General features: G+C 38.8%; 1 protein-coding gene across 7 annotated transcripts in view; it reads left to right on the forward strand.

Annotated features, from left to right (window-relative positions):
* The window catches only part of RNASEH2B (ribonuclease H2 subunit B), a 43,799-nt gene that overhangs the window by 13,685 nt on the left and 17,897 nt on the right, over positions 1-12,217 (forward strand). For 3 of the 7 annotated variants that reach the window (XM_040542721.1, XM_040542682.1, XM_040542741.1), the window contains exons 3-5: positions 1,766-1,873; positions 4,682-4,758; positions 7,330-7,450. In XM_040542721.1, coding sequence (XP_040398655.1) covers positions 1,766-1,873; positions 4,682-4,758; positions 7,330-7,450 — 306 coding nt within the window. The remainder of the gene's footprint in view (positions 1-1,765; positions 1,874-4,681; positions 4,759-7,329; positions 7,451-12,217) is intronic. The other 4 variants (XM_040542730.1, XM_040542692.1, XM_040542702.1 and 1 more) reach the window with 3 other exon arrangements.

The raw sequence follows: 12,217 nt of genomic DNA on the forward strand, positions 1-12,217 counted from the left end.
TTATAAGTATAAGGTTTGAAAATGGAAGGACTGAGAACACCCTAATAATGTCTTTTCCTTATGTCTGGGTCTAATGAATGAATTGTTGATGCCAGATATTGTATAAATACCCACTGAAGGACTCAGCACGCTGTGGATAGTCATGCTAACCACTTTATTAAATAAAAGTACGCATGGTCCTTTTTGTAGTCAGGTTAAAAAGGACAAAATTTCTATCCCATACAAAGACTATAAACTAGTGTTTCAGCCTGTAATTCAGAAGTCCTACAAGAAGCATTTTTCAAAGTTTTAAATTAAAAGAAGGGGAGTACCCGTGCCACAAGACTTAATCAACTAATTGAAGTGGCAAAGTTAGAAGGAGAGCTACTTAGCTTCTCTCTCCATCTCCTGGAGATTCTCTCTAATGACATAGTTGGGAACCCGTGGTGACTGTCCTTTTAATGTAAAGAAATAAAATAAGGAGCTGAAGTTATGCAGTAGGAATGGGCTCTTTCCCGACATTTCCTAGCTCTCCACCGCATTTGGCAAGCATGCTCGCTGGTAGGAGTCTTTAAGCTGTTCAATGAACGTTTCCATGAATAGTCTGATGTCTGGCACTGATCAAACTATGGTGTAGACCCTTGTTAAGAAGCACATGGTAATGATTGAAACCTCTGCTCCCCCTTATATTTGCTGTTCACTCCTCTCCTCCCCTCTCCAAAAGAATGATTATCAGAGAATTGAAACTGTATCCTTAGGTGAGGTTAAACATTTGGTCAGCCTCTTGGATAAAGGGGGGAAAAAAAAGCATCATCAGTCATTTTTGGGAAAAGATGCATCTGCCCATTTTAGCTGACCTTCCTCTGCACCTAGTTATCTCATCAGGCCGGAAACAGTACTGCTGACATCAGCTTGCAAGGGCTTGCATTGACACTTTTTTGAGCCAGCATGCGATCTGCAAGTCAGTGCAGCTTTGCAATTTCTGTGTTTTGAGCAGGACCGCCATGTTGTAGTTGATGTTGTCTCTCGAAGATGCACAGATAACCAAGACAGGACTAGTCCAGCCAACAGACTCAACTAACTGGATGTCAGTGGCCCCTTCTGTAGTTCTGTTGACTTCTTGTTTGAGACACAGAAAATGCCAATTCTGTTTGTAGCACATTTGTCACCTTCTCATTAGAACCTAGAAACAGCAGAGCTGTGCTATGAGGTGGCTCAAAATAAAGCTTTTCTTTCTCTTTTCAAACTGTCAAGATTATGGTGGGCACGTTGAGGCAGCTCCTTTTAACTTCCTTGTTAACCTTGTTTGTCTAACCATACTGAGTTATCTGTTGTCCATTTTGATGCACACACACACACAAAAGATTTCAAATTGTCACTTGAAGGTTTGAGAGTTTTGTTCCCCTAACCCTGCATCTAATGTCTTGGGAACAAGCATGAGAGAGGGAAAGGAAATTTTCTGGTTTTCCACCTTCCTCCTTCAGTACAGACAAAAGCTAATTTCTTGTGTGATTTTGATTTGGGATTGGATCAAAGGCTTTGTGTTGTAAGATGAACTATTCACACATCTTATTTATTGATTCAAATTCAGTTTGGTTTATAGAGCTGGTAAATGAACATCTGTATATAATAGTTTTCTTTGTCTGAGCTTTCTTTGTAGTGAGTTTATGTAGAATGTGTGTATGTTTGTGTGTGTATGTATATAAGGCACATTCTTCAGATGTATTGGGTATTCTTTTGATTTTTGTGAAAGCTTACAAACACAAACCAGATTTCTCTTTGACAGGGGAAGCAACCCTTTACTTATTCAATAGTGGTGCACAGCAGCTGTTTGAAGTTAAAGCTTTTCATGAAGAATATCGTTCCTGGTTTATAGGTGAGACTGTTCAACAAGGTGAGTAATATAACATATCCTTCCCCCAACTGTAACTAATGTTCATAAACAGACACCTTCCCTCTCTCTTCTAGTAAATTTACAGGTGTTTCTCCTAGTTGTTTGAGGCATGCTGCATCACATCCCCACCTCCTGACACACTCGTTTGCCATCTGGATTTAACCAGGGCTAGGGGCTTTGTGGTCTCTCTTTAAAAGGCTGCCTTTGGCAGCCTCAATTAGACAGATGTTCGTTTGTCTTTGAGGAAGGGTATAGCTGGGCGGGGGAGTCATTCAATTGTATTTAAACTGAAGTGCCATAAAATACTTAGCTTGCCTTGTCAATCAGACCAGAAAGTCCTTAGTGTAAGTAAAATATGTCTTATCCTACAGCAGGGAAAAAGGGCTGGAAGGCCTGAGCTAGCTAAGCAGAGCAGCGTGTTAGAGCTCCAAGTGTTGGAATGCATGGTCTTGTTTTCTTTTAATTACCTCTGTAGTCCTCTGTGTGAGTGTTGTGATCTCAGGGATACGGCTGCTGTCCGAAGGTGCCGTTTCAGTGTTTTGTCTGAAGTGAGATCATCTATAATATCATAGTCCATGATATTTCTAAAAATGAGAAAGAAACTTATATAACCACTTGTGACAGCTTTAACGATCCTGTGTCAATAAGGGTGTCATTGGGGTAGTGTTTCTCTCCCAGGACGTCCACAGACCATACAATAAGTATCAGTTCAGGAGATGAAGGCATACCCTTTTTGTCCATTTTCAACAAGAAAAAAAAAGAGCATTTATAATAATAAATAAATAAACAACCTCAGACAAGGCAGACATATGCCTTCTTTAATGGTAATATCCCATATGCGTGTTATTTTTTAAACATATTTTGCAGGTGCGTATAGCAATGCAAACAGTATGTCTGTGAGCTTTTCCTTGCTCCATCTAGGGGGGAGCCAAAAGACTGGGTCTGCTCCCTGTTCCCAATTACATCCATGTTGTATTCTCCCCTTTCTTTTTCTAACCTCTGCTTTGGCCCTTTGGAAACACTTGCCTTCAGAAGCAATTGCTTCAGTTTCATTTAAAATATAAAGGGGGGATTTTTTTTTCCCGCATGTTTGGGCTGCTGCATCTCTGAGATGGTCAGATGAAAAACAACACAAAAAAGTTGTGTGTTTGCAGTTAAAGCAAATCATCTCATTATTATCTGCAGAGAAGGACAGAGGTCTTGACACACCTACAGTGAGTCAAAACTCCTTAGAACAAATAAAAATACTCTTCCTGGAGGTACAGTTGAGAGCATTTAAATTGAAACTTTAAGAAAGTGGCTAGTGTTTTTTTCCTCCAATTTTATTATCAAAACTTTCAGCTTTATGAGTAAGTAGTCCAGATACTTTCCACAGCTAACGGCTGTGGAGTTGAGATTAAGAGCTGTCTTTGCCTGGTTCTTGTCAGGGAAATGTATTCCCTTGTGATCTCGGTAGTTTTCTTCCAGGGTCTTAGCATGTGACAGTACCAGCTTACAAACTCACATAGCTGGAGAAATGTTTTGACCCTGAATGCCCTAGACTTGTCTTGGTTCTGCTTGCATGGGTTGATCTGTATCATTTTGATATAAATGCGAGTTGCCTTATGTTTGTTTGTCTTACACAGCTCACACAATACTAGAACCACGTTTTGAGGCTGTCACCTCTAGGTTTATCTTCTGATTACAGAATTGCAAAAGGAGGATGACAGAGTACAGTGTAAGAGCCCATTCTGCTCCAGCCAGGGGTTCATTTAGGATTCTTGAGGCTTGTCAGAAGCTGTACAAATAGTCCCATAATAGCCATGTCGTTGGTACTCTCTCTGGAAAGAAGAGTTGAAATTAGCTTTGAGATAAATGTGAACTGGATCCCCAGGCTGATTTGGTTATACAGATGTATTGTAGGGACTTCACACTATAATGCATCACGTTAACAGTGCAGATGCTAGATTGGGTATGAGCTTTGACCAAACCACCTTCCCACCCTATCTTTTGTTAGCCTTAGGGCCATTGCAATAAGATTTCCTTTTAAAAAAAATATCTTAATCACGTGAATTAAAAAAGAATTACATTTATTTGCCTTTGGTTTGCTAATTAATGTCAAGTTGACATCAATTATTATCTCTAATTAGTGAATTCTTTATTTCCAATTATCTACGATTATACAGAAAGACTGACTGAGCTGTTGTCCTGCAGTGGGCTTCATATGGGCAGAGGTGTCTGCTTCAAGGAGAGACCAAGTTCTTCCTTTGTAATTTTGAATAAAACACACAGAAACATTTCTGATCTGTTGCAGTGTATTTTGTTCTATTAGGAGACTATGTGCAGATTCTCCCCTTACAAATGAAACACAGCTCTAACTTAACTATCTCTTGAAATTATTTCTTGCATGGCCATCCTCTGCTGCCAGCATGGTGTTTTCTTGCACGGTGGTGGGAGTGGAGTATTCTGGGTCTATCTGGTATCCCAGAACAAGATTCTGTTACACCCAAATCTGCCAATAGAGGGCAGCTTTAATTTTGCTGTTTTTATTACAGTCCAGAAAAAGGGAAAATTGAGAGTGCTTGAAGCCAGAAGACCTGCAACAGAGCTTGTGCTTTTGTTTGGCAGAGTTGAGAATTGAGCTCTCTATATTTTTAACATAAAATCACAAATACTATTTTTCTTGCCCATTTTGCTGAAATACTGGATTACTTAACATAAAAAAATATACTCTTCTTGCCCACGGTCCTGACAAACATCCTAAAAAATGGCCAAGCATATACTCATACCTCTTGGTACTAAACTTACTTTTGTATATCTGTCACTTAGATGGGCGCCTGCTGTTCGTGACGCCGATGGACCCCTTATTCCTGATACTTTATTACCTCATAAAGGCAGACAAGGAGGTACGCCCGCTTAATTTTTCACTGGAATTCTCAGGAGAAAGCATTAGCTCTGTCTTCGTTTTCTGCAGAAGTTATGTTAATTTTACCAACAGGGACTTCCATATTATGGGAAATTTAATTTGCTTTTAAAACAGAGATGTCCACCCTAGACATACTTCTGTTTTCACCAATTTTTTTTTGGCCAGTGAAGTATATTCCAGGAGTCAGCTTGCAATCTGAACAAAACCTAATCCCCTCTTTGTAAGAGAAGCAGAGAATCTTTTGTCCTTTTGTGAGAACCGATCCTTGAACCATTGAATTTAGAATGATAGATGTCATCAGAATAAACAAACTAGAGCCCGTCCTAAGGAGTAGATGAATCACTCTGAGAAACAGGAGAAGAAAGAAAGATGATTTTGGATGCTATGGGAGATGAAAAAGAAACATTTCTGTGGCAGTTTGAACTTGAAAAGAAACATTGCCTTTTTACAAACAGTATTTGTAGAGCTGGTGTATCATGCAATAGCAAAGGGATGACCAAATATCCAAAAGATGAATAATAAATGGGTTAATCAATTTATCCAGGGTGTTGCAAAACCTTACTTAAATATCCAACGTGTATCAAAACTCCTAGGCAATATTATTGATTTATAGTTTGTAATGTGCCTGTGAAAAGAGAGCATAAAATAAAAATGTTAATCCTCGTTTTTTATTTCATGGGGTCAATAATTTCACTTTATGCATCCTAAGAGGTTTTCTTCTAAGAGCATTTCCTATCAAGTGGCTTGCTATTTTCTGCTTTAGGTTGCAGGTGGAGAATGCAGGAAAACTGTTCTTGTATGTTGAAGAAATAAAGTCCTACTAGACATTTGTAATAGTAACCTATTGTTATGCAATTACTTCTAAATAATTTATGGTGCAGGGTATGCCAATGTGTTCAGATGTTCTGTGGTCTGTTCCTGCTCTAGGGTGTCCCATCAGAAGAAGTCATTGCACAGGAATAGTTGAGCTGTTTCTCTCAGTATTGCACTCTGTTTGAATTCAGCACTCCTTTGAAAGCTTTACAAACCAAACTTAAATTAGGGAAACAGTAAATCTCCCGTGTCAATGTGACAGAGTGCTGAGGTAGCCTGAATAAAGTATGACTGTTGCTGCTGTTTTCTCTGCATTGGAAGCATCCAGTACTGCCATTTGCTTCTTAGGTACGTTGTTCTGGAAGGGTTTTCTAAACCAGGCATGGTGCCTGGTAAGTTCGTAGAGCTGTTATGGGTTCCTAATTAAGGACGAATGCATTCCTGCAGCGCCCTGCCTAAATTACTGTATTCTTCAGTAAAGTCAAGTCTCGAGGATTTTGTGGCAGATGTCTCAAGCAAGGCCAACTTGAATACAGCACAGTCACTTCTGGCTTGAACTAATGAGTAAGTAAGGAGGAGGTAATTAAGATACCTCCTGAGTATTGTAGAATCATTCTTTGCACCATCCTCCAGTTTTGACAGTGTGATGCAGGGTTGCTTAAGTGTCCCTGAGCAGAGCCATCTCCTATCCAGTCTTAGCTTAGGCTCTGTGTTGCTGCACAAGGTGAACATGGCTGTCTTGCTTCTGGACACAAAGTGGTTTGTGCAGGTAACTTATCCATGGGAAACAGTTCATTGAAGCTTTATTTCTGCCCCTCATAACCTTTTTGCCATTGTAATTGTACCTTTTCATTTTCAAGAGAAACAAATTGAAATTCATTGTTTTGTGTTTTTTTTTTAAATCTTATTTAACAGTGCATGGTTATTTTTATTAAGCCTCTGACTGTTTAGTAAGAGGATTAATTAATAATGAAAACAGTTTACCCAAGTGCTTTTTTCATACTGACCGCTGTAATGACTTCAGCCTTGGCTCCTGAGACCTTGCGCTCTCCAAGGATGGAGAACTCACTGAGTCTTTGTACTGATGCGCTAAAGGAGCTTTCCAAAGAGAAGGCTGCCAGTTGTGCCAAACTGTGCTGAATGATTATGCATTGTTTGGCAACGACAAGATTTGTTTGATGGTTCTGTCATGTGTGGGGCTATTTAAGTTGTGCCAAAATCGCTTTATATGCATACTGTGGCCAAACTGGAATTGACTTTGCAGAGGTGAAAGGTTAATACTGTGTTCCAGAAGCTGCCCTGCTCCTTTGAGATTTATCTTTTATGGAAGGAAAAGCAAGATTTGAATGGAAGTTATGACACTGGGTTTAATCCAACAGGTTTTGGTCTCTAACACTGTTGGCACACACTGACTACTGTGTCTTATGTCATCTTCCAAAAAATCTCGCTGTACTTCACATTAGCTTCTCCCCATGTTGTTTTAAATTTGGGCTCTTTAGTGCAGTAATTGAAGAGTTCAGCATTTTGCATATATTTACTGTTTTGAAGTAAATATTTATAGTTTGCTTTGTAATCAGTTTCTAAATGTGTCATGTGGTACCGTTCAAAATATGATCTTCTTTAAATACTTTATTTTAAAACTATGGCAATTGCATGCATATATATTTCTATACATGCGTATATGTATATGTCTTAACATTGTAATAATGCTTTTATTGTTCCTTTGATGTATTTTCAGCAGCAAGGAAAGTTCCAGCCACTGGATCAAGTTGTGCTAGACTCAGAGTACCCTCATTGCCCATTGCTGCTGAAGTGTGCAGATGTTAAACAGTCCATACATCATGTAACGGAAGAAAAAGGTGAAAAGATTTGGGCGGGGGAGGGAGGGAAGGTTGGATTTATTAGTGCTACTTCATTACAAAATAGATTTAAGTACTGTTTTTCACTTTACTTAAGGTGCTGGATGAAGCTGTATTTTAAAAGCAGAAGTTTAGGCTTAAAAGTCTTCTTTACAGTATTGTGAATAGTAGAATGTGGATCTCAGATTATCTGCTGTAACTCTAAAATAGTTGTGCAGTCTTCCAGCTTGGTGGCATAAAAATGATAAACTGATCAGAGATGGCTACGTGCTATGAACTTTCTTTGCCTTTTGATAAAAGTTTTATTTCTTCCTAAACTCTTTCTTTAGTGTAGCATAGTCTTCTGTGGAAGAAGTGAAACCAATGTCCATGTGGCTTTTTTTTTTCCCTTTGTAGCAAAGCATTCAAACAATAAGCAGAACAAAGCTCAAGAAGAGAGAATATACTGCTGAGATAGGAGAGCACAAGTTTTCTAGCTTTGCGTAATTTATTGTGGGATTAAGTTTAAAGACTTAATTTTATTTTTATTTTTTACATGCATACCTTGATTGGGATGCATAACTATGTGAGAGAAAAGCTGAATGGAAGAAAATAGCAAAGTATCAATTCTATACATAGTGCCCTCAAGCTTTGTCCAGAATTCCCTTTGGTACAGGGGGCTCTTATTTTGAGGACAATATATACTTTCTAGGGAAGAGAAAGGGGCATTACATAATAATTTTCGCAGCTTGGCAGACCTGCAAAAGATGCAAATCTTCAGTTTTTACGTTCAGTCCTATAAAGGGCATTATGCTTCTGTTTGCTGACTTTCTGATAGTGGAGATCTACCTGTACAGGAGTTTGAGAACACTGAATCTACCACCAAGTGAAAAAACGTTAACTGTCTGACCCTTTATGTGTACAGAGCACCTCCAAGTAGTAGAGGTACACAGATTAAAAGTCAGAAATATTAGGAATATGCTCTCATGAAGCACTCTGCCCTTGTTGATATATATATAAGAAGAAATATCTAGCTGTTCCTCTACAGATAGGCTGAGGAAGGGTGATAGAAGAAGAAAAACGCTGCTGAGTAAAATGCCAGACCTCTTTTAGGCTGCATAGAGCATCAAGATAGGGTACTGTGAGCTTTTCCTGAAGGATTTAGATGTACAAGCTCAAAATTTCCTGTATGATATGGTACATATGCATTAACACAGAGCAGTTACTTCCCCAAAAGAATCAATTTGAACTTCAGGGCAGGACGTGTTTCCATTGAAAATGATCACTTTAACAAGACAGCAGGAAATCTGGGCAGTGAGACAATTGTTACGTTTTGCTGGGACTGGGGTAGTTGGAGTTATGTGCTGTCCTGGATTTCCAAAAGAACCTTCGGAAAGCATTGAGTTACATTCAGTATCAGTGGGAGCAAGCAACCCTTTTCTTAGGGTGAATTCTGACTTTCAAGAAGGCTTCTTTAAGACAGATGTATCTGAACTACAAAACCACTTTTGCCTTCCCATGGAGTGATAAATGCTTCCAGTAAAAACTAAAATTAAACTTCTAGGCAATTACTGTCCCCTAGAACTTGTCCAATACTGGCTAAGGAGCCAGGGGGTGAGAGAGGGGATACTAAACTTCTGCCCTTCTGTCTCAGAAGGTGAAAAATCCTGCCAGATTCTCTTGACTGTCAAACTAAGAACTCTGCACAGGAATATAGGGCAAAGCCAGCGTTATTTTTCTGAAGAGGCACTTCCTCCAAACAGCAATGCTGCCTCTGGGCGGTATTAGTGTTTCCTTTTTAACAGCAAAATAATAACTAAGTATATAGATTTGCCATAGACAAGATCTTATATCTTAGTCTAACCTCTGTATCCATTCTGAAATCATAATTGCGGTTGTTGTCCACCAGAGCATTGTTTGATAAACTGTATTGGTAGATAGTAGTGAAAATTCTTTACTGCTTGGTTTTGGTTTTTGTATTGATGCTTTTCATAATGTATTATGTACACCAATCAGTTTGGGACATTTTGCCAGCAAATGATATTAACTGCTCAAGAAGTTACTTTCATTTCCTGTTTTTTTCGTTTGTTTGTTTGTTTGTTTTGAAACGTAATGGACAAGGATTGCTGTCGATATTAATGCTGTGTGTGCTTGCACGCTCTGGCTGTATGTGATAATCTTGGACGTGTACCTGCTGCTGCTTTTCTTGTTCGTGTTTGGGTTGGGTTGAAAGTAACAACATTAGGCCTTGCTCTTAGGATTTCTTTCGTTTTTTTAGAACGCCAAACCTACAGTTATGCAACAGACACATCAGTGCTTGCCTGCCTGTCATGCACAGGTCACCGTTCTGTTCATTCCCTTTCTATGTGTTTCATATTCACATCTCTTTTATTGCCTGTAAAAAATATCAATATTATGACTAATGTACTCTTTTCTAGCTCTAAGACTTGTCTACTGTATAGCCTTTCTCATTTAAGGAGCAGGGCTTTAGGGCAAGAAGTATCTGTTGTGTTCGGTCTTCTGCGACTCTGATCCATTTGGCAGAACCCAACAACATAATTATTTCACTCTTAATTTAATCTTAAGACTTTTAACATCTGTATAACAAATTCTTACCCTAGACCACTCACAGTTTACACTTACTGAATTAGCAGAAACTCTACTTTCCCTGGTCTCAGTGTTGAAGGGCACTGAAAATTCATTTTGCTGGATTAAATTCCCATTTACCTGCTTTAGTAGTTGGGGAAAGGGTGTGTTACAGCTTGCTGAATCTGGGTGAGGCAGGTTGTTTGCTAATGAATTCAAAGATTGGATAAAGAGTACAATAGAGAAGGATTAGGAAAGGGTTATGAACTCCCAGTTCTAGAGCGTTACTCTTTGTTTCATTTTGCAAGGCAAAAACTGCACTGTGATCTTGTCTGATGTGATTAACATGAAGAGCCAAGAAAACTTACCTGATTAGAATAACTAAGTAATATTGCCAAGCTTGTATTCCCAGAAGGTAGGAAAAAAGGGGCCATATGAGTTTCTGAGTTATGGAAAACACTGAGAAAATGGATGTTAAAATGTGCTTTAGGCAGTTTGCTCAACAATACATCAGGGAAACTTCCAAGTCTACATAGCGATTACCCGATCGCTGAACATATTATTTAATTGTAGAACCACTTATATTCCATCTGTATTTCTCAAACCCAATCTTTCCAGATGTCTCAGACCAGTTTTATAGGCACCAGACACATTAGGGAACAAAAGGCTTTCCAATATATACTCATATTATCAAACATAGTCGCTAACTCTCACCAATATCAAATGTGCATCACATGTTAAATCCACGTTCCAATATTGAATCCTTTTGTCAGCAGTTTGTGACTTTCATAACTCACTTTAATTCTTCAGAGGTCTCAAATATTGTCAGTTTCTAGAGTTTAATAGTCAAAACTGTCAAGCACACAAAATGTTTTCAAACAAAGTGATCTCTGAAGGGTTCAGCGTAATTATTTTTCACATGTTTTAATGAAAATGGCTTCACAGTTCTACGTTTCCTTTCTCTAACTGAGTCACTCTGAATCATGCTGTTGTGGGGGAGTCTGCCTGGGAATCTGGACTAGAATTACTTTTCATGGGCTGGGGGATGGTGGCAGGAGGATGTCCCTTCCTCGAACTTTCTCCGATAAGAGAGGAATCCGTGAATCGTACTCACTGTGCTTGGCCCAAACCATGTTAGCTCTTTGAGAAGCAGGTTCAAGCATACAGACAGTCTCCCCCAATTTCTGCTGCTCCTCTTTCAGAGCCATTTAGAAACTTCAAAGTCCTGAAGGTTGCAGCCAGTAATGTCACAGCTGCAACTTTACCTGCAACTCATCAACTTCACGAAGCAAAGTGTATATTAGCATTTTTTTCCTTTTTCCTCTGAAGAATTTTTTGCATTTTACTCTTCTACAGCTGTTGTGTTGAGATAGACTTAAACTTTATCTTGTAAACAGCTTTCCCCGACCTCTCTGTACCCCCTACCATGCATACACAAAGAGCACATAATAGTTAGATATTTGTATGCAATTTGGAAGAGCCAAGATAAACCCCAAAGAAGGAAATGCTGAAACAATCATAAATAATGTTGTTGTTTGCAAGGGGAGAAGGAAACTCCATGAACCTAGTGTTGGAATATGATACTGGGTCAGTAAATGACATGAAACAGATGTATGTATTTATGGGAACGGCATACAGGAGACTAAAAGCTATTGAAATACCTGTTAAAGAAATAGATTCAAACACAGTGGGCTCTGAAATCTCCTGTGTAATCTTACTAGGCATTTTGTTCTGTTTCTAAAATGGAGCACTGTGAATTAAAGCTCAATAATTTTTATCCTGAAATTTCCATGAGCTTTTGCAATTTTCTCTCTCCTTTGCCTCAGCATCCTGACTCACATATGTTTGTGGTACCCTAGTTATCACAGGGGAAACACTTTTTGAAATTCTTATGTCATCGAGTTAATTTATGTTGCTCAATAAATCATAAATGAATCATGTACTTCCTCCCACTAGGAGTGTGTTTCATTATTTTAGCTCTTTATTTTCCTTTGACACTGTATTAAAGTATGCAAAAGGAGGATAGAAGTAAACTTCTGCAATAGTCACCCTGTGAAATGAGAGCGGAGAAATGATAGGAAAAGAGATTATTGAAAGGGCAAATGGTTTGTCTTCCCTGCCCAACTCTCCTGGCCCCCTACTAGGTGCTGGAATTCATAAACCAAAGATTTAAGATACTGTGTTGTGGGTGCTTGTGTGTTT

Source organism: Cygnus olor, chromosome 1 (genome assembly GCF_009769625.2).
Source record: "Cygnus olor isolate bCygOlo1 chromosome 1, bCygOlo1.pri.v2, whole genome shotgun sequence".
In the NCBI taxonomy this organism is placed as follows: Eukaryota; Metazoa; Chordata; class Aves; order Anseriformes; family Anatidae; genus Cygnus; species Cygnus olor.